Source organism: Aquarana catesbeiana, linkage group LG04, assembly GCF_042186555.1.
Source record: "Aquarana catesbeiana isolate 2022-GZ linkage group LG04, ASM4218655v1, whole genome shotgun sequence".
Classification (NCBI taxonomy): domain Eukaryota; kingdom Metazoa; phylum Chordata; class Amphibia; order Anura; family Ranidae; genus Aquarana; species Aquarana catesbeiana.
In genome coordinates, this window is record NC_133327.1 from 681,888,896 (window position 1) to 681,911,114 (window position 22,219).

At 47.6% G+C, this 22,219-nt stretch overlaps 1 protein-coding gene across 6 annotated transcripts in view; it reads right to left on the bottom strand.

Annotated features, from left to right (window-relative positions):
* Nucleotides 1–3,504: 3,504 nt before the first annotated feature.
* MDGA1 (MAM domain containing glycosylphosphatidylinositol anchor 1) overlaps nt 3,505–22,219 on the bottom strand; it is a 435,025-nt gene continuing 416,310 nt past the window's right edge. For all 6 annotated transcript variants that reach the window (XM_073628744.1, XM_073628743.1, XM_073628742.1 and 3 more), the window contains 3 exons: nt 10,916–11,040; nt 6,903–7,011; nt 3,505–4,751 (listed from right to left, as the gene is read on the bottom strand). In XM_073628744.1, the coding sequence (XP_073484845.1) occupies nt 4,660–4,751; nt 6,903–7,011; nt 10,916–11,040 (326 nt within the window). In that variant the 3' untranslated portion in view covers nt 3,505–4,659. The remainder of the gene's footprint in view (nt 4,752–6,902; nt 7,012–10,915; nt 11,041–22,219) is intronic.

Consider the following 22,219-nt stretch of genomic DNA (forward strand, 5'->3'; position numbering starts at 1 on the left):
TATACCAAAAATGTCATCTTCCATTGTTCTCTTGGAAGTGCTTTCTAACAAGGAAGTCCAATGATATGGTGATTCACAGGTGAAGATTTGAGGAGCAGTTAGGAGTGGTGGTGGAATTGTCCGCAGGGGCGCTGGGCTCAAACGCTGTCACCGGGGAAAGGCATGTGGAAGTTTCAGTAACAAATGTTTCTTTTTCAATGAAGCAATTGCTGTTATAAAGCATGGGAGAAAATCATCACCCTTTACCCAGCAGGGCAGACAATGAATCTCGATAAGATCTGCTTACTCAAAGGCTGAAAAATGCAATATGGGAGATACAAAAAAAAAAAAAATAGTCTGAGTTTTTATTTCTTCATAGAGAAAAAGAATTCCTACAAAGATTGAGGAAGGTAAAGCAACTCGTTTTTCACATTTTCTCTAAATAAATTGTAGATTGTGGGGTGGGAAGTGTGGGGGATCGGGGAGACTGGGAGATGGTGAGTTTGGGCATTGGGAGGAATTTGGGAATTGGGAGTGTGGGCATTGGGGAGACTGAGGGATAGGGAGTTTGGGCACTAGGGAGACTGGGGGGTTGGTAGAAGTGCGGGGATGGGAAGTATGGGCATTGGGAGGAGTGTCGGGATAGGAAGTGTGGACATTTAGGAGACTGGGGGATGAAGAATTTGGGGATTGAGGAGACTGGGTGATGGAGAGTGTAGGTATTAGGGAGACTAGGGGATGGTAAGTGTGAGCATTGGGGAAACTGGCCAGTTGGGAGTGTGGGGATTAAGGAGACTAGATGAGGGAGAGTGTGGGCATTGAGGCGACGAGGTGATGGAGAGCGTGGGCACTAGGGAGACTGGGGGATGAGGAGTGTGAGAATTAGGGAAACTGGGTGATAGGAATTGTGGGCATTGAGGAGACTGGGGGATGGAGAGTGTGGGCACTAGGGAGACTGGGGGATGGGAGTGTGGGCATTGGGGAAACTGGGTGATGGAGAGCATGGGCATTGAGGAGACTGGGCGATGGAGAGTGTAGGCATTAGGGAGACTGGGGGATGGGAAGTGTGGGCATTAGGGAGATTGGGGGATGGGGAGTGTGAGCATTAGGGAGACTGGATGATGGAGATTATGGGCATTAGGGAGACTGGGAGATAGGGAGTGTGGGCATTAGGGAGACTGGAGATACATGTGTGTGGGCATTGGAAAAACTTGGCAATGGGGAGTGTGGGCATTGAGGAGACTGGGTGATGGAGAGTGTGGGCATTGAGGAGACTGGGTGATGGAGAGTGTAGGCATTAGGGAGACTGGGGGATGGGAAGTGTGGGCATTATGGAGATTGGTGGATGGGGAGTGTGAGCATTAGGGAGTCTGGATGATGGAGATTATGGGCATTAGGGAGACTGGGGGATGGGGAGTTTGGGCATTAGGGAGACTGGAGATTCATGTGTGGGCATTGGAAAAACTTGGCGATGAGGAGTGTGGGCATTGAGCAGACTGGGTGATGAAGAGTGTGGGCATTAGGGAGACTGAGGGATGTGAAATTTGGGGGCTATAGAGACTGGGGATGAAGAGTGTGGGAGATTGGGGAGACTAGGGTGGTGGGGATCTGGAGACTGAGGGTGGGGTGTTTGGGAATGACGAGATTGGAGAATGGGGAGTCTGGGGGCTGGGGAGTGTGGGGAGTCTGGGGGCTGGGGAGTGTGGGAACTGGAGGGAGTGTGAGGATGGGAATTATGGGCACTGGGGGACGGGGGGATAGGGAGTGTGGGCATTGGGGAGACTATGGGGTGGGGAGTGTGGGGATTGGAGAGACTGAATGTGGGGAGTGTGGGGATTAGGAGACTAGGGAATGGGAAGTGTAGGCATTAGGGAGATTGGGGGATTGGGAGTGTAGTCATTAGGGAGACTGAAGAATGGGGAGTGTGGGCACTGGGGAAACTGGGAGATGGGGAGTGTGGGCATTGAGGAGACTGGGTGGTGGAGAGTGTGGGCATTAGGGAGACTTGGGGATGGGAAGTGTGGGGACTAGAGAGGCTTAGGATGGGGAATGTGGGAGATTGGGGAGACTGGGGTGGCAGGGAGCTGGAGACTGAGGGTGGGTGTTTGAGAATTGAAGAGACTGGAGGATGGGGAGTCTGGGGGCTTGGGAGTGTGGGGACTGGGGGGAGTGTGGGGATGGGAAGTATGGGCACTGGGGGATAGGGAGTGTGGGCATTGGGGAGACTAGGGAGTGGGGAGTGTGGGGATTGGAGAGACTGAGGGTGGGGAATGTGGGAGACTGGGGGTGGTAAGTGTGTGGATTGGGAGACTGTGGGATCTGATTTCATGACTTTATAACTAAGCCTGTCCACCTGTTGTTCCCCCATCCAATGATGACCAGCCATTTAACTCTCATTGGGGAGCAGGATGGCATTTGTTGGAACTAAGGCATGAGGTCCGGAAAAAGACAGAACATGTTAAAATGAAACTAGACTGGAGTGGGGTATAGAGAGCTCCAAATGACGTACAGGTTCAATTTAATTGAACAATGCCCATTGCCCATTATGACCTCTCTCATCACATTCCATCATGGTGTAGGGAGTGGGAGAAATGTGGGTATGGGAATTGTGGGCTTTGGGGAGACTGGTGGATAGGGAGTGCGGGCACGGGGGGATCAAGGGATGGGTGGTGTGGGCAATGGGAGGAGTTTGGGGATGGGGAGTGTAGGGATTGGGGAGACTGAGGGGTGGGAATGTGGGGATGGGAAGTGTGGGCATTGGGGAGACCGAGGGATGGGAAGTTTGGGCACTGGGGAGACTTAGGGTGGGGATTGAGTAGGCTGGGGGATGGGTGGTTAGTGGATTGGAGAGACTGAGTATGGGGAGTGTGGTATGGGCATTGGGAGGAGTGGGGGGGATGGGGAGTGTAGGGATTGGGGAGACCGGGGGATAGGGAGTGTGGGCATTGGGGAGACTGAGGGGTGGGAAATGCAGGGAATAGGAGGAGTGTGGGGATGGGAAGTGTGGGAATTGGGGAGACTTGGGGTGCGGATTGAGTAGTCTGGGGAATGGGGAGTTAGGGGATTGGAGAGACTGAGGGTGGGGATTGGAGTGACTGGGTGATGGTGATTGTGGGGATTAGGAGACTAGGGGATGGGGAGTCTGGGATTTGGAGAGACTGGGGGACCTGATTCCATGACTTTACAACTAAGCCTGGCCAACTGTTCCACCATCCAATGATGGCCAGTGGCCAGCCATTTAACTCTCATTTGGAAGCAGGATGGCATTTGTTGGAGCTAAGCCATGACGTCAGGAAAAAGACAGGACATGGTAAAGTGAAACTAGGCCAGAGAGGGGTCTAGAGAGCTCAAAAGAGCGGACAGGTTCACTTTAAATGAACGATGCCTATTGCCCAGAGTAGGACCTTTCTCATCACATTCCATCAACCCTTCCATTTGCTGTTCCTGGAACCCTCCCCACTCACCTCATGTTCATCCCAGACACATTCACACCTTCTCTGATGAGTCCACACCAATGACAACCACTAGAAATAGATATCTGTTTATTTAAAACGTTCAGATTTGGTAACAATTTCCTAAATGTCATTGTACTGATTGCATGAGCTGTGCGAAGTCCCCTGCTGAGGTGTATGAAGTATGTATGAACAGAGCGAATGTCATGAGACCGGAAATGAAGAATGATAGACGAACGGAGGCAATGTTGAGTCTGAGGTTGGGGCACTGGTATGCCTGTTTTTTTCAGAAAGGAGGAAGATCATTGAACGCTAAATGTTTTTTTCAAGCAGCCATTTCTACAACTTAGTATCCTTCTATAATAAATATATTAATATATGTACCTAAATTACGTAAACTGCATTCTCCAATCTTTGGACGGTCTGTAAGATGATGGGCGTGACCCATGACTACCACGTTCGCTTGACGTGCCCACAGGGAAGACCTAAAACGTTGGCTATGCTCTAACCATACTCGGGATGAAGTCTACAATCTTTTTCTTTCACCGGGAGCGACAGTCTGTGTGCGCCCTCCCTGAAATGCGTAAACATGTTCAAAATGGATGGCTAAAGACGCTTGGTTACATGGCGATGTACATAAGGGCAGTGGAGCACATGCAAATGGCGTGGTTGTACATGGGCATAGATGAAACAGAGCAGCACGCGAAAGGAATCTACTTAGAAAACGGGGCTACAGCAGCCGGGACGTTCCAACAAAGTTTCTGCCCCCAAGGCAGAGTAACATTCTCCCAGCCACGGTCTCCACAGTTTGTTAGAAATTTGTGCTTATAATCTCAATATAGTTTCTTTATAAATGTTGCTTGTCCTTATTTATTATCTTTTGAAGTCCACATTTCCCATGTGGACAAGTCTTAGCATCTCTGAGTCAATAGTTAGATCACGTCCGGGTTTTCCTCTCTGCTTCCACCTTGTCCTGACGTTGTCGTCACTTGCTACTTTGTATCAATACCTTCCCTGACTTCTCTCTCTCTCCCCTTGGATGTATTGTAGACGCGTTTGAACTTCTCAAAGGAAGTCTTCAGTCTCTCGTTGGCTCCTTCAAGCCATCCCACTTGCCGGTCTTTGGTAATATCTTGACACTTTGGTGTGTCAGTGGAGGAGGATCGAGGAGGAAAGTGTACAAAAGATAGGACGGCCTGGTTCTGAATCCAACAGGAGCAGCGGAGTATCATCTCAGTAGGACGAATAAGAAGAAAGTCAGGAGCCAGTATAGAGAACCTGAGTGGGAGTGGCAGGCCAGATTGCCAGGAGGTGCTGCAGCTACAATACAAGAAGAAGAACCTCAGTTAGATGCTTCCTAGAACCACCAGAAATAGATGCAATGTCACTAAATACGTGCCCACAGCAAAAAAACGTTACATAGGTAATCTGGTTGAAAAAAAAAAAACACACACAAGTCCATCAAGTTCAACCTACAGAAAAAAAAACACACACACACACAAATTCAAATTGTATACACAATCCTATACCCACAGTAGATCCAGAGGAAGGCAAAAAAAAGCCCCAGTAAAGCATGATGCAATTTGCTCCCGGGGGTGGAATCAAACTTCTCCATGTTCCCCAAGAGGCAATCGGATATTCCCTTGATCAACTTTACATATAAATATTAGTATCCAGTTATATTTTATGCATTTAGAAAGGATCCAAGGCCTTTTTAAAAACAATCGACTGAGCTGGCCAGAACCAGCTCTTGAGGGAGTCTACTGTATTCCACATTTTCACAGCTTACTGTGAAGAAGCCTTTACATATTTGGAGGTTAAATCTCTTTTCCTCCAGACGTAAAGAGTGCTCCCTTGTCCTCTGTGATGTCCTTAAAGTGAATAACTCAACACCAAGTTCACTATATGGACCACATGTGTATTTATACATGGTGATCATATCTTCCCTTAATCTCCTCTTCGCAAGAGAGAATAAGTTCAATTCCTCTAATCTTTCCTCATTGCTGAGCTCCTCCATGCCTCTTATCAGTTTGGTTGCTCTTTTCTGCACTTTCTCCAGTTCTCCGATATCCTTTTTATGAACTGGCAGCCAAAACTGAACTGCATATTCCTTATTACTAATGATGTACATGGGCTTTACATGGTCAACTTTTAGTGCAAAGTTTACTGAATCCAAATTTCTTTGGAAAAAAAACTTGATAAATTTGAAAGCTTTTTCATAAGACAAGGACATATCTTATTAGAGCCCTCAAAAGCGTAAGAGAATCATACTCTTTTAGGGTCTAGATATGAGTAGTCACTAGGGATGAGCTCCCGGTTTGGTTCAAGCAAAGGTACGGATTGAACTTTGGTTGTTTGGGCACTTGCCAGAATTTTTGGCCCATTCGGCAGGGGTAGGTTTTTCTCCCGCTACTATATACATATGATAGCATCGTTCTTGCCATCAATGCTTGCCAAGGACATGGCGGGTGTCTGCACCCGCCATGTCCTTAGCAACCACCCAGCCCCATTGATTTATTGCCTGGGAATCCGTTTTTAATCTATGTGGGGTCCCTCTTGACACTTATACCAGGCCTGAAGGGTCTAGTATAGCCTTTCTCAACCTTGGTGACATAGGGAACCCTTGAAATAACGTTCAGGTCCCAGGGAACCCCTGCTAAAAATGACTATACCTACAGTAATGGAATGTCCCACACTCCGCTTGAGTGCTTCCATCATATACCACTTCCTCCAGTCTGAAGATAGATATCAGATAATATAGCCGCATTTTACATCCAAGAACTAGGCAGGACTTGTTTGGCTGCAAAGCTCAAACTCTTTATTTGAACAAGAATACAGGCTTTTATACACTTTAAAAGGAGGTTACCCCCTCCTGATCATATTACCCTAACAATACATACTGTAAGCAGAAACATAAATTAGCATTATCTGACTGAAACGTGTTTGGAGGGGCATTCGCGCCGTAGACTTTTCATTGTTTTGGGCTACATATCCAATACTGAATGTAGGCTTAGTGCCCTATGGATAATCCCATATTGGGTGAAAAGCATTAGTGGTAGAGCCACGCCTGGTGGGGAATGACATTTCTGGTGGACTTTGATGTGAATAATGTTTATTGCGATCTAGCACTATGGAGTGTTGACTGCTTGTGTTAATGTGAGGATCAGACTGATCCTGGAGAGCTCTGCACCTACAGCCGGGTGCGTCCATGGACTATAAGTCTCCCAGTTAGCAGTGACAGCTTTATCTCTTAATTGCTGAGGCTGGAACTGTCTATTGTCAGGAAGCACGCGATGCCGTACCACCCAATGAAAGGTCATCAATTATTGAACAAAGGAGGCGAGTGCGCTCGTCTGATAACACAACTCGATATTGCTCTGTCAGTGAACTCCTCCAATTTCCCTCTTATGGATCTCTTTGAGGTGGTTTGGTTGACACATCAACCGTCACATCACACGAGGAAGGACTCACGTTTTTGTGGCGAGCTTATCCGTTTCGGACACTCTCCTCTTTTTATAGTGACATCATCGATGGCCATGTCACCTTCCATCCCGTTGCCGGTAATACATTCAAATATGACCTGAGAGATGAAAAAAGAAAAGGTTAGCCGATTGTACACACCAATTTTTACCATTGCAAAACATTGTTTGGTTGATTTCCTCCAGCAGGGCAGAGTATATCTCAGGAGAGGAGAGTTATAGAGGAAGGAGCAGAGTCCTCCAGCAGAGCATTTAAGGAGAGGGGAGTTATAGAGGAAGGAGCAGAGTCCTCCAGCTCTAACTCTCACTTGACATATTTCTCATGTTTTAATCAACAATAACACATCTCTATTGTCAGGGAAGAAATCAGGTAGTGGAGATGGATGGAGGCGATAATATGTTCTCTCCTCCCACACGATTCAGAACAATTACTGGTAATTGCGGTGAGAAAATATACTGCTAACGTAAACAAGATTAAAATGGATTTATTAAAGGTCGCTGAACTTCTGAAGCATATTAATATTATTGATTCCTCTGTGCTGAGATTATCCCCATCTCTAATTCCCACCCCATTGTATGTACAATTCATCTGTATTCTCATTTAGAGACATATAGATAGATACACTATATTGTCAAAAGTATTGGGACACCTGCATTTACACGCACATGAACTTTAATGGCATCCCAGTCTTAGTCCGTAGGGTTCAATATTGAGTTGGCCCACCCTTTGCAGCTGTAACAGCTTCAACTCTTCTGGGAAGGCTGTCCACTAGGTTTAGGAGTGTGTCTATGGGAAGGTTTGACCATTCTTCCAGAAGTGCATTGGTGAGGTCAGGCACTGATGTTGGACAAGAAGGCCTGGCTCGCAGTCTCTGCTCTAATTCATCCCAAAGGTGTTCTATTGGGTTGAGGTCAGGACTCTGTGCAGGCCAGTCAAGTTCCTCCACCCCAAACCCGCTCATCCATTTCTTTATGGACCTTGTTTTGTGCACTGGTGTTCAGTCATGTTGGAACAGGAAGGGGGCATCCCCAAACTGTTCCCACAAAGTTGGGAGCATGAAAATGTCCAAAATGTTTTGGTATGCTGACCCCCCTCCACCAAATGATTTGGACCAGTGCACAAAGCAAGGTCCACAGATAGATAGATAGATAGATAGATAGATAGATAGATAGATAGATCAAAGGAAATGTGTAAGTTCTGTATATAATTGTATTCTTTTTTGTATGTATTGCACTCACTGTGCACACGGCACTAATAATGTTTTCATTACAAGTTTGCATTCTTTTGAGTTCTGATTAGAATTAGCCTGCCTATGTTGCGCCCCTTGTTACCATAAAAGTAAAATTGTAATATTAATGTGATACCTACGTAATCATGTGTATAAAAACCTTCCATTGCGTCAAATAAAACAGAACAGTTATTTTGGAAAGATGCGGAGGGTATCTTTTGTGTCTGTCCCCTACTGCAGTAGTTATTATTAATTTGGAACCACTAATTAATAGGGTAGGAATCGCCTATCTATAAAATATCAGAACAGATAGATGGATAAGTAGCCAAGTCCCAGGTCCCCTTTGGTCTAATGAGAAACTCCAGAGTTAGGCATAGCTGACATCTTTCTATGTAGAGTGGGTTACGAGGTATGGTGGGTGTAGTGCAAGGTAGATGCATGGGCGCCAGCAATCTTGAACAGTTTCTAACAAAGGTTCTAATGAACTCTTTCACTTCCTCTACAATCTCTTTTTTAGATCTTCACTCAATTAAGCTCCCAGTCTATCACTTAGACCCGTTGATCCACTGCCATTGGATCTCCTGAGCTCCTCCAGTGTTCTCACTGAGTATCTTCCTCAAGCGTCACCCCCGCGTCCCTGCTGGGTCCCTAGATTGGCACTCACAGATACTCCTTAAGCGTCACCCCACTAGCCTGCTCGGTCCCTGGCTTGGCACACAAAACTGCTCTGCAAGTGTCACCTCCGCTGGCTGGGTCCCTGGCTTGACACCTGCTGAAGTTTCCCAATTTTTCACCGTCCCCGGTTGGTGAGAATACTGCTCTGGTACTTGCTTCAGCTACTCACGGTGGTCCATGGTAACAAGGTGGATGGTGGCGACAGCTTCCCCTCTACATCCGACCATGACAGGTTCTCCAGCCGGCAAACCGTCACTTCTGGTTGGACTGCAAGCCGAAATCTCAACCCTACGCTGCTCTCTTGCTTTTGGATAGACCCTCAGACAGCCTAGCAGCCAGATGTCCACAGGATAGGCCTCAGGCTCTGGCCTAGCAGCCGGGGCAGCACAACACACGTCCACCCAATGAATGAATTTAAGAGCAACCCTGCCTAAGCATAAGGGAGCGATAGATAGATAGATAGATAGATAGATAGATAGATAGATAGATAGATGTGAGATAGTCGGATAAACAGAAAGATAGACATAAAGAGACTCTGATATCAGGAGGTTTGTATTCTGGGATTTATCTTGGCGTTCTCCGGGATGAATGTCGGCTCCTTGCACTTCTCACTGCGATTGATTCCACAGTAAATATTTGAATACAAGAAATATTAGATATTTTATTTTCCTCCTCTTTAGAAGATCATCTCCCTGACAGGACATTGTTATTTACACGGAATTGTCTTCCAGGCCGCAAACGGCGATTCGCTTTACACGCTGCGGTAATAACACCTGAATAGAGGACGGGGGATGGTTTATAGTTTGCTGGATGTTATGACGGGGGAACATTTTCTCTTTTTACAATTTAGATATTTCTCGCCATTCTTCTGTCAAGGAACAAATTTGGGTCTTTAATAATATTCTCTGCGGGTCTCATTGTGCCGCCTAGCAAGGAATGGGTGCCGCATGGGCGTGGCCTATCTTTTGCCATATATCCATGCATGCAGATTATTGGTTGTCTGATATCTGCTCCAGGAATTCCGTCATAAGCTCCACTGGTTTCATGTTTTGATATATATTCCCCCAGGATTGTCTGACAACGCAGCTAGCAAGGCTGCACTTTCCAGACACAAATGCCAGCAAGAGGAATGCAGAAGGTGTTGTCAGCCTCCCATGCCTTTGCATTACTCCTGCCACCCCTTGTCTTGAAAAGTGCTTAGAGCTGAAGATAAGCACCAGCTATTAATACAGACGTCTCCTTGCTACCTGCTTTGTCAGACAGCCGTGGAGGGTGCCATACTGGACCACAAAGCTAGCTTTCTACGGCTTGTAGGAAGATGGGACAGAATACTACATGTACTTTTCCCCTGGGGGACACAATGCTTTATTACAGGGGTCTCCAAACTTAGTAAAAAGGGGCCAGATTACTGTCCTTCAGACTTTAGGGGGGGGCCGGTCAGTGGCTGGTGGGATTAGAGAATGCCCCAGCATGAGTGAGAGAAAATAATGTCTCAGGCTTGGTTGTCAGTGGAAGTAAGAAAATTACATAGTGGTCAGTAGGAGGAGGAATTGTGCCCCATTATTGGTGTCAGTGGAAGGAACAGTGTCCCATTGCTGGTGTCAGTGGAAGAAATTGTGTCTCATCATTGGTGTCAGTTAAAGGAATTGTGCCCCATTATTGGTGTCAGTGGAAGGAACAGTGTCCCATTGCTGGTGTCAGTGGAAGGAATTGTGCCTCATCATTGGTGTCAGTGGAAGGAATCGTGCCCCATTGTTGGTGTCAGTGGTAGAAACAGTGCCCCATTTTTGGTGTCAATGGGAGGAATAGTACCCCATTGATGGTGCCAGTAGAAAGAATAGTGCCCCATTGATGGTGCCAGTAGAAAGAATAGTGCCCCATGGTTGGTGTCACTGGGAGGAATAGTGCCCCATTGTTGGTGTCAGTGGAAGAAATGATGTCTCTACGTTGGTGTCAGTGGGAGGAATAGTGCCCCATTATTGTGCTGGCTAAAAGCAAGTAAAGGGCCACCAATATCTACAACCTTTATCCTATTATTATTAACAGGTTTATGATGGGATTTTGTACCTGGAAAATTGTTCTCCTCTCTAATAGCTCTTACCTGGAAGGGTCTGGTGGGATTGATTTGAATGTTGGCGAGCTGCCATTTATTGCCATTGTCCCCGTTCAGTGACCACAGCTGCATGTCGCCGGTATTAATGGCTCGGAGCAGCACGTTCAGGCGACCTAAGGAGCAGAGAACAAAGAAATGTCCGTCATTCACACGTCACACGGGGCCAGAAAAGCGGTTTCGGTGAAATTGATTTAGCTGCGAAATGATTAATTCTCAATTAATTTTTTTTTTTAATTTGCATACATAAACACGCCAATATCACATGCGTTTGTACACTGTGCTGCCCACACCCCAACGCACTAAGGCACCTGCATTGTAGCAGGACACAACACAGCAGTCGGTTGACATGTTGCAAAAAAGGTCACACATAGTGCATCCAGTAAGTATTCACATCGCTTCACTTTTTCCACATTTTCTTATGTTACAGTCTTATTCCAAAATGGATTAAATTCATCATTTTCCTCAAAATTCTACAAACAATACCTCATAATGACAACGTGAAAGAAGTTTGTTTTAAATTTCTGCTAATTTATTAAAAATAAAAAATAAAAAAATCCCATGTACAGAAGTATCACAGCCTTTGCCATGACACTCAAAATTGAGCTCAGATGCATCTTGTTTCCACGGATCATCCTTGAGATGTTTCTACAACTTGATATGGGGTGTCCACCTGTGGTAAATTCAGTTGATTGGACATTATTTGGAAAGGCACACACCTGTCTATATAAGGTCCCACAGTTAACAGTGCCCAAACCAAGTCATCAAGTCCAAGGAACTGTCTGTAGGCCTCCGAGACAGGATTGTATGGAGGCACAGATCGGGGGAAGGGTACAGAAACATTTCTGCAGCATTGAAGGTCCCAGTGAGCACAGTGGCCTCCATCATCCATAAATAGAAGAAGTTTGGAACCACCAGGACTCTTCCTAGAGCGGGCCACCCAGCCATACTGACCAATTTGAGAAGGGCCTTAGTCAGGGAGGTGACCAAGAACCCGATGGTCACTCTGACAGTGATCCAGCGTTTCTCTGTAGAGAGAAGAACCTTCCAGAAGAACAACCATCTCTCAATCAGGCCTGTATGGTAGAGTGGCCAGACAGAAGCCACTCCTCAGTAAAAGGCACATGACAGCCCACCTGGAGTTTGCCAAAAGGCACCTGAAGGACTCTCAGACCATGAGAAACAAAATTCTCTGATCTGATGAAACAAAGATTGAACTCTTTGGCCTGAATGGCAAGCGTCATGTCTGGAGGAAACCAGGCACCGCTCATCACCTGGCCAATACCATCCCTACAGTCAGGGGCGTTGCTAGGTGGCAAAAAGACCAGGGGCCTCAGCCCGAAATTCGAGCCCGGGGGGCGGGGTTACCTACCTGACGCACACTGACCTACCTGACGCACACTGACCTACCTGACACACACTGACCTACCTGACGCACACTGACCTACCTGACACACACTGACCTACCTGACGCACACTGACCTACCTGACGCACACTGACCTACCTGACGCACACTGACCTACCTGACGCACACTGACCTACCTGAAGCACACTGACCTACCTGACACGCACTGACCTACCTGACACGCACTGACCTACCTGACATACACTGACCTACCTGACACACCCTGACCTACCTGACATACACTGACCTACCCGACACGCACTGACCTACCTGACATACCTGACACACACTGACCTACCCGACATACACTGACCTACTTGACATAAACTGACCCACACTGACACGCACTGACCTACCTGACCAGACTCCAGGTGACGTGACCTCCCCCTGCAGCTCAGCTGTAGTGTGCGGCGCGCCCATCACAGTAGAGTAGTAGACAGCAGGCACTCCAGGCAGCCAGAGCCAGAGCCATGACACAGGACAGGAGAGGAGAGCCGCCCGCCCGAGCGCCGAGTTGGCATCTTCTCACAGTGATGCGGCTTGACGGCCGCATTGTAATTCCCACCTTCTGGAGCCTGCAGCGCCTATGATGGATGTCACACATTCCCCGGTCCCGGCATTGGACCATTGGGACGTCCATCATAGGCGCTGCAGGCTCCAGAAGGCGGGACCTGTTACGTCACTTGGCCGCGCTCGGGGTCAGATCGGTCCCCGCTCAGCGGCGGCGCTCGGGGCTGGTAACAGAATTGTGCATGCCCGAGACCCAGGACTTTTAGGAGACCTACTCGGGGCTCCGGCCCCCCTCAGCCCCCCTCCCAACGCCACTGCCTACAGTGAAGAATGGTGGTGGCAGCATCATGCTGTGGGGATGTTTTTCAGTGGCAAGAACTGGGAGACTAGTCAGGATCGAGGGAAAGATGAATGCAGCAATGTACATCCTTGATGAAAACCTGCTCCAGAACGCTCTGGACCTCAGACTGGGGCGAAGGTTCATCTTCCAACAGGACAACGACCCTAAGAACACAGCCAAGATAACAAAGGAGTGGCTGCGGGACAACTCTGAATGTCCTTGAGTGGCCCAGCCAGAGCCCAGACTTGAACCCCGATTGAAAATCTCCGGAGAGATCTGAAAATGGCCATGCTCTGACACTCCCCATCCAACCTGATGGAGCTTGAGAGGTCCTGCAAAGAAGAATGGGAGAAACTGACCAAAAATAGGTGTGCCAAGCTTGTAGCATCATACTCAACAAGACTTGAGGCTGTAATTGGTGCCAAAGGAGCTTCACCAAAGAATTGAGCAAAGGCTGTGATACTTATGTAAAGGGATTTTTTTGTTTTTTATTTTTAATACATTTGCAAGGATTTCAAACAAACTTCTTTCACGTTGTCATTATGGGGTATTGTTTGTAGAATTTTGAGGAACTTTATCCATTTTGGAATAAGGCTGTAACGTAACAAAATGTGGAAAAATTGAAGCGCTGTGAATACTTTCCGATTACACTGTACAACTTTTAAAATGCTGAGGTGTATTGGCAGCCCATTCATTTTTAATAGGCCGACTTAACACATTATACGACAAAATAACACAATGGAAGCCAACATCATTCATGTACAAAGATCAGCACAGAGGTCGCTCTTCTCATGTGGAACATCATTTTTTCAGCAAACCTCCCATTAGGATCTTGCTGGATCACCAGAAGTCAACAGGCCCGCCACGCCCACATTGTACCCACAGCTGTTCCTCTCTTGGAGGTTCTTGCAGTGCTCCATGTAAATGGCAACCCTCCCCACCCTCTGTGTCCCCAGGTGAAGAATATGAGGGATAGGTAGGACCAAAACTGGGCACTTCAACATTTAAAAAAAAATAAGTCCTCCAATAAGTCCCCCTTGTATGACTGCTCTGGAAAGATCGGCCAATGTGGAGAAATGGAGACCCGTACAGATCCTTCACACATGACCTTTGGAGAAGAGAGGATTATGGATGACTATTTAGAAAGATTAATCTGACAAAGAGAGAACGGGAGGTTTTTGAGAGATGCGGCAATTAGACATGGAGGGGCCGCCGAGGATTAGAGATAATATTTCCCAATAAACAACATGGCCTTAAAACAACGCACATCGCTTAATGTCACTCCCGCCAAGTGTACTCCTCAGAACGAGCGCCGTCCCAAGAGAGCACGGTGGCGGAGAGGCCGCTGTCTGCCAAACCAGCCAAATTACAGCATACAGTGCCTTGCAAAAGTATTCACCCGCTTGGCATTTTTTCGTGTTTTGTTACCTCACAATCTGAAATTAACATGGATTGTTTGAGGATTTGCATCATTTCATTTACAGAACACGCCCACAACTTTGAAGATGTTTTTTTTTAATTGTGAAGCAAACAACAAATAGGACAAAATAACAGAAAAAGTCAATGTGCATAACTATTCACCCCCCTAAAGTCAATACTTTGTATAGCCACCTTTTGTGGCTATCACAGCTCCAAGTTGCTTTGGATAAGTCTCTATGAGCTTGCCACATCTTACCACTGGGATTTTTGCCCATTCCTCCTTGCAAAACTGCTCCAGCTCCTTCAAGTTTGATGGTTTGCGCTTGTGAACAGCAATCTTTAAGTCTGACCACAGATTTTCTATTGGATTGAGGTCTGGGCTTTGACTAGGCCATTCCAACACATTTACATGTTTCCCCTTAAGCCACTCAAGTGTTGCTTTAGCAGTGTGTTTGGGGTCATTGTCCTGCTGGAAGGTGAACCTCCGTCCTAGCCTCAAATCACACACAGAGTGGTACAGGTTTTGCTGAAGAATATCCCTGTATTTAGCACCATCCATCTTTCCCTCAACCCTGACCAGTTTCCCAGTCCCGACTGCTGAAAAACATCCCCACAGCATAATGCTGCCACCACCATGTTTCACAGTGGGGATGGTGTTCTTTGGGTGATGTGATCTGTTGGGTTTGTGCCAGACATAGCGTTTTCTTTGATGGCCAAAAAGTTCAATTATAGTCTCATCAGACCAGAGCACATTCCTCCATACATTTTGGGAGTCTCCCACATTCCTTTATGCAAACTTAAAACGTAGGACGCCATTTTGTTTTTTGCTGAAAGTAATGTCTTTCTTCTGGCCACTCTGCCATAAAGCCCAACTCTATGGAGCGTACGGCTTATTGTTGTCCTATGTACAGATACTCCAGTCTCTGCTGTGGAACTCTGCAGCTCCTCCAGGGTTACCTTAGGTCTCTGTGCTGCCTCTCTGATTAATGCCCTCCTTGCCCGGTCCGTGAGTTTTGGTGTGCCGCCGTCTCTTGGCAGGTTTGCTTTTGTGCCATGTTCTCCCTCCAGAAGTTTCTGAAGACATAAGCATCACACTTATATGAGTGTGTTGGTCACCCTATTCCAATACTGCGGCCATTAATAAGAAGCTGGCCTCCCTTTGTAGCTTGGCCATTCTCCACTCTTCTGGGAAGACTTTCTACAAGATTTTGGAAGGTATCTTTGGGAATTTTACCCATTTGTGAGGTCAGGCGCTGATGTTGGATGTTCTCATCCATGGCTCACCATCGGCATTCTAATTTATCCCAAAGGTGTTCATTAGGGTTGAGGTCAGGGCTCTGTACAGGACCATAGGTGTGCGCCCCACATGTGTTAAAACATGGATGGTGCTAGTACAGCACTGGATGTAGGGTTGCCACTTTTTCTTAAAGCTAAACCCGAACACTATAGCAGCGCACAGCGAATTTTTTTTTTTTTAGCAAATACTATAGGATTGTAACAGACCTGGGACAACTTTGGCCACTCCAAAGAGAATAGCTATGCAGTGTGTATAGTGTCCCCTCACCCTCCTGTCAGGCCCTGTTCCAAACCACATACCTGTCTGAATATTGTGTCCGGGTTTCAGGCGGACTGAAACCCGGACACATAAAACTAAAAAAAACTGAACTGTCCAGGTGGCAACCCTAAGTGGATGGTGTCAGTAGGGCCGAAATTGGTGTCAGAAGGGCAGTGGATGGTGTCAGTAGAGCAGTGGATGGTGTCAGTAGGGCAGTGAATGGTGTCAGTATGGCAGTAGATGGTGTCAGTAGGGCAGTGAATGGTGTCAGTAGGGAAGTGGACGGTGTCAGTAGAGCATTGGATGGTATCAGTAGAGCAGTGGATGGTGTCAGTAGGGCAGTGGATGATGTCAGTAGGGCAGTGAATGGTGTCAGTAGGGAAGTGGACGGTGTCAGTAGAACATTGGATGGTGTCAGTAGGGCAGTGGATGATGTCAGTAGGGCAGTGGATGGTGTCAGTAGGGAAGTGGACGGTGTCAGTAGAGCATTGGATGGTGTCAGTAGGGCAGTGGATGATGTCAGTAGGGCAGTGAATGGTGTCAGTAGGGAAGTGGATGGTGTCAGTAGAGCATTGGATGGTGTCAGTAGAACAGTAGAAGGTGTCAGTAGAGCAGTGGACGGTGTCAGTAGAGCAGTGGACGGTGTCAGTAGAGCATTGGATGGTGTCAGTAGAGCAGTGGACGGTGTCAGTAGAGCATTGGATGGTGTCAGTAGAGCAGTGGACGGTGTCAGTAGGGCAGTGGACGGTGTCAGTAGAGCATTGGATGGTGTCAGTAGAACAGTAGAAGGTGTCAGTAGAACAGTGGATGGTGTCAGTAGGGCAGTGGATGGTGTCAGTAGGGCAGAAGTTGGTGTCAGTAGGGCAGTGGATGGTGTCATGAGGGCAGTGGATGGTGTCAGTAGAGCAGAGGACGGTGTCAGTAGAGCAGTGGATGGTGTCAGTAGAGCAGTGGATGGTGTCAGTAGAGCAGAGGACGGTGTCAGTAGAGCAGTGGATGGTGTCAGTAGAGCAGTGGATGGTGTCAGTAGAGCAGTGGGCGGTGTCAGTAGAGCAGTGGATGGTGTCAGTAGAGCAGTGGACGGTGTCAATAGGGCAGTGGATGGTGTCAGTAGGGCAGTGGACGGTGTCAGTAGAGCAGTGGATGGTATCAGTAGAGCAGTGGGCGGTGTCAGTAGAGCAGTGGATGGTGTCAGTAGGGCAGTGGACGGTGTCAGTAGGGCAGAAGTTGGTGTCAGTAGGGCAGTGGATGGTGTCATGAGGGCAGTGGATGGTGTCAGTAGAGCAGTGAACGGTGTCTGTAGAGCAGTGTATGGTGTCAGTAGGGCAGTGGACGGTGTCAGTAGGGCAGTGGATGGTGTCAGTAGAGCAGTGGACGGTGTCAGTAGAGCAGTGGATGGTGTCAGTAGAGCAGTGGGCGGTGTCAGTAGAGCAGTGGGCGGTGTCAGTAGAGCAGTGGGCGGTGTCAGTAGAGCAGTGGATGGTGTCAGTAGGGCAGTGGACGGTGTCAGTAGGGAAGTGGATGGTGTCAGTAGGGCAGTGGATGCTGTCAGTAGAACAGTAGAAGGTGTCAGTAGAGCAGTGGATGGTGTCAGTAGGGCAGTGGATGGTGTCAGTAGGGCAGTGGATGGTGTCAGTAGAGCAGTGGATGGTGTCAGTAGAGCAGAGGACGGTGTCAGTAGAGCAGTGGATGGTGTCAGTAGAGCAGAGGACGGTGTCAGTAGAGCAGTGGACGGTGTCAGTAGGGCAGTGGATGGTGTCAGTAGGGCAGAAGTTGGTGTCAGTAGGGCAGTGGATGGTGTCATGAGGGCAGTGGATGGTGTCAGTAGAGCAGTGGACGGTGTCAGTAGGGCAGTGGATGGTGTCAGTAGAGCAGAGGACGGTGTCAGTAGGGCAGTGGATGGTGTCAGTAGAGCAGAGGACGGTGTCAGTAGGGCAGAGGACGGTGTCAGTAGGGCAGTGGATGGTGTCAGTATATCAGTGGATGGTGTCAGTAGAGCAGTGGATGGTGTCAGTAGGGCAGTGGATGGTGTCAGTAGAGCAGTGGATGGTGTCAGTAGAGCAGAGGACGGTGTCAGTAGAGCAGTGGATGGTGTCAGTAGAGCAGAGGACGGTGTCAGTAGGGCAGTGGATGGTGTCAGTAGAGCAGTGGATGGTATCAGTAGGGCAGTGGATGGTGTCAGTAGGGCAGTGGACGGTGTCAGTAGAGCAGAAGTTGGTGTCAGTAGGGCAGTGGATGGTGTCATGAGGGCAGTGGATGGTGTCAGTAGAGCAATGGACGGGGTCAGTAGAGCAGTGAACGGTGTCTGTAGAGCAGTGTATGGTGTCAGTAGAGCAGAGGACGGTGTCAGTAGGGCAGTGGATGATGTCAGTAGAGCAGTGGATGGTGTCAGTAGAACAGTAGAAGGTGTCAGTAGAGCAGTGGATGGTGTCAGTAGGGCAGTGGACGGTGTCAGTAGAGCAGTGGACGGTGTCAGTAGAGCAGTGGACGGTGTCAGTAGAGCAGTGGATGGTGTCAGTAGGGCAGTGGATGGTATCGCGAGGGAAGTGGATGGTGTCAGTAGAGCATTGGATGGTGTCAGTAGAACAGTAGAAGGTGTCAGTAGAGCAGTGGATGGTGTCAGTAGGGCAGTGGACGGTGTCAGTAGAGCAGAGGACGGGGTCAGTAGGGCAGTGGATGGTGTCAGTAGAGCAGTGGATGGTGTCAGTAGGGCAGTGGATGGTGTCAGTAGAGCAGAGGACGGTGTCAGTAGGGCAGAGGACGGTGTCAGTAGGGCAGCGGATGGTGTCAGTAGAGCAGTGGATGGTGTCAGTAGAGCAGTGGATGGTGTCAGTAGGGCAGAAGTTGGTGTCAGTAGGGCAGTGGATGGTGTCATGAGGGCAGTGGATGGTGTCAGTAGAGCAGTGGACAGTGTCAGTAGGGCAGTGGATGGTGTCAGTAGGGCAGAAGTTGGTGTCAGTAGGGCAGTGGATGGTGTCATGAGGGCAGTGGATGGTGTCAGTAGAGCAGTGGACGGTGTCAGTAGGGCAGTGGATGGTGTCATGAGGGCAGTGGATGGTGTCAGTAGAGCAGTGGACGGTGTCAGTAGGGCAGTGGATGGTGTCAGTAGAGCAGAGGACGGTGTCAGTAGAGCAGTGGACGGTGTCAGTAGAGCAGTGGACGGTGTCAGTAGAGCAGAGGAAGATGTCAGTAGAGCAGTGGACGGTGTCAGTAGAGCAGAGGACGGTGTCAGTAGAGCAGAGGACGGTGTCAGTAGAGCAGAGGACGGTGTCAGTAGAGCAGAGGACGGTGTCAGTAGGGCAGTGGACGGTGTCAGTAGAGCAGAGGACGGTGTCAGTAGAGCAGAGGACGGTGTCAGTAGGGCAGTGGACGGTGTCAGTAGAGCAGAGGACGGTGTCAGTAGAGCAGAGGACGGTGTCAGTAGGGCAGTGGACGGTGTCAGTAGAGCAGTGGATGGTGTCAGTCATTTTTTATTACTTTATTCCTAAAAAAATTTTTAGGAGCCCCGTTGGGAGGCTTTGGTGCGATATCAGCAGGGGGATTCTGCACCACATGGGGTGTTTAGGTTGTGCCCAGGCACAGCTATGTACAGAACACTCAAGTTCCTCCACACCAAGCTGGTCACACCATATCTTTGTGGCAAATTGAAAACATTATGATCAGTTACCGGAAACCGTTTTTCTTTTCCTTTTGGGATAAATTTTTTAAGACGAATAAATAAAAGCTGATCATTGCAGGAACCCCTGTCAGGGCTGAATGGTTAGTCCCATCCCTATAAACTGATACATTCTGCTATGCTGGAGATATGCCGGAGAGCTTGTGCTTTTGAAAAACAACCGGACTTACTGGCCAGATCACCAGATAAAAATAGAAGAAAGAAAGCCTAAAAAAGAAAACGAATGCTGCCGCCACATCTAAGATTTGGTAAACTGCGATATAATAAATGTTTGATTTTGGACTTATTACCGCTTTAACATGGAAAAATATTTCCCATGCTAGGTCCACTTTTTTTTATGAATTGGGGTTTATTTTGTGCCTTTATTGAAGTGTAATCTCTCTGACTCTCTGTACATATCAGTATTTCAGTGTGTTCTTCCTCACAAGCTCGCCTTCCTCGGGTTGTAGGATCCCCGGAGACGCCGTGTGCCGCTCTCTCTCTCCGGGGTGGAAGCGGCACGTTTCTCATTACGGCGCGTTCCCGTGAACAGATGAGGGCGCTCAGTTCTGCTTTTACTGCTATTCAATTTACTATTTCTCAGAGGATGAACAGATAACAGCGAGCGCAGAAATAACCGCAGAGATTTATACACCACGCCGGCGCCATGTTCTCACCCATCACCCAAAATTAAACGGATATCAGATTTACAGAGCAAAACCGATGCAACAAGCAAAATCATTTAACCACTTCAGCTCCGGAAAGGTTTTACCTCCCCCCTTCATGACCAGGCCATTTTTTGTGATACGGCACTGAGTTTCTTTAACTGACAATTGCGCGGTCGTGCGACGTTGTACCCAAATAAAATTTATGTCCCTTTTTCCCCACAAATAGAGCTTTCTTTTGGTGGTATTTGATCACCTCTGCGGGCTTTATTTTTTGCGCTATAAACAAAAAAAGACTGACAATTTAAAAAAAAAAAAATTTTTTTACTTTTACTTTCTGCTATAAAACATATCCAATAAAAAATTTTAAAAAAAAAAATCAAATTTCTTCATCAATTTATGTCAATTTGTATTCTGCTACATGTTTTTGTTAAAAAAATCCCAATAAGTGTATATATATATATATATATATATATATATATATATATATATATATATATATATATATATATATATATATATATATATATATATATATATATATATATATATATATATATATATATATATATATATATATATATATTGTAATGTTTGGGGTATTTAGCTCAAGCGATAAATGCGTTTTAGTGCAGTGAGTCCACATCAGACAGGCATTATAGTTAAGGGCCTGGTAGCCCACGTTTATTAAACCGAAAAACAAAAGCAAAAAGGTCCATTCAGGATTCCCACGCAGGGGTTTAACTTCATTAAGCACTCCAAAAATAAGGAAAACATACCAAGCCACCTGGCTCTCTTGTCAGCAGTTCCTCTGCTTGCTCTCAAAAGATTTGCCAATTCTTTACAGCCCCCTGGACTCACTGGCTTCCTCAGTCTCCCCGACTCTCAAGGCTGGCCAGCCTTTCCCAGTCCCTGGGCAAAGAATCCCCTTTACATAGGCTGCAGACTCCCACAGGGCAGACCACTCTCCAGACACAGGTCTGTCTTCACACAGCAGTAGCAACAAGCTACACACACTCCACCTTCCTCCACCCTCTGCTCTCACTAGCCCCTCGTTATATGGGCTGTGTGCACCTGGGCACACACCCTGCTGGCTGTCCACAAGACATGGACACAGGGTTAGAGATCCCATCCCTTTTCCCAGTGACAGGGACTATTACATATCCCCCCCCTTTGTTTCGATCCGGAGGGAGGAACACCAGCACCCGTCATGGTTGGGACACCTCTGTGCTGGCTGTCAGCCACGTAGGCCCAACCTTTTTTTCGGGTGCGCTTCCAGGTACGTCCCACCCTGGATCTTAACAGGGTCCTACATTTCCCTATACTCCCCCCTTGTTTCGCACCGGGAGGAACACATAAACCAGTCACTAAGAATGGGACACCTCTGTGCCAGCCATTCGCTGCGTAGGCCCATTTCTTTTTCCGGGTATGTTTCCACCAGCACTTCACCTTGAACCATGGGCTCCCACTAATCTCTCTATCCCTTCCACCTTCTGGCCACGGGATCCTCCTTTCCCCTCCCACAGACCTACTCTCCTGGGACTGTTGGGGACCCATTTCCATGAAATCTGTCAGGGACTGACCCCTCTCACTACCTGACGCAACACTAACCAACAACATCTGTTTATCAGGTTCACTAACCCCTGTGTGGTTACCCTTGGCAACCAAATCATCTGAGATCAACACCACATACTTCTGTTTAACCTCGATAGCAATGTTCCACAAGGGGTTATTTAATTCAATAT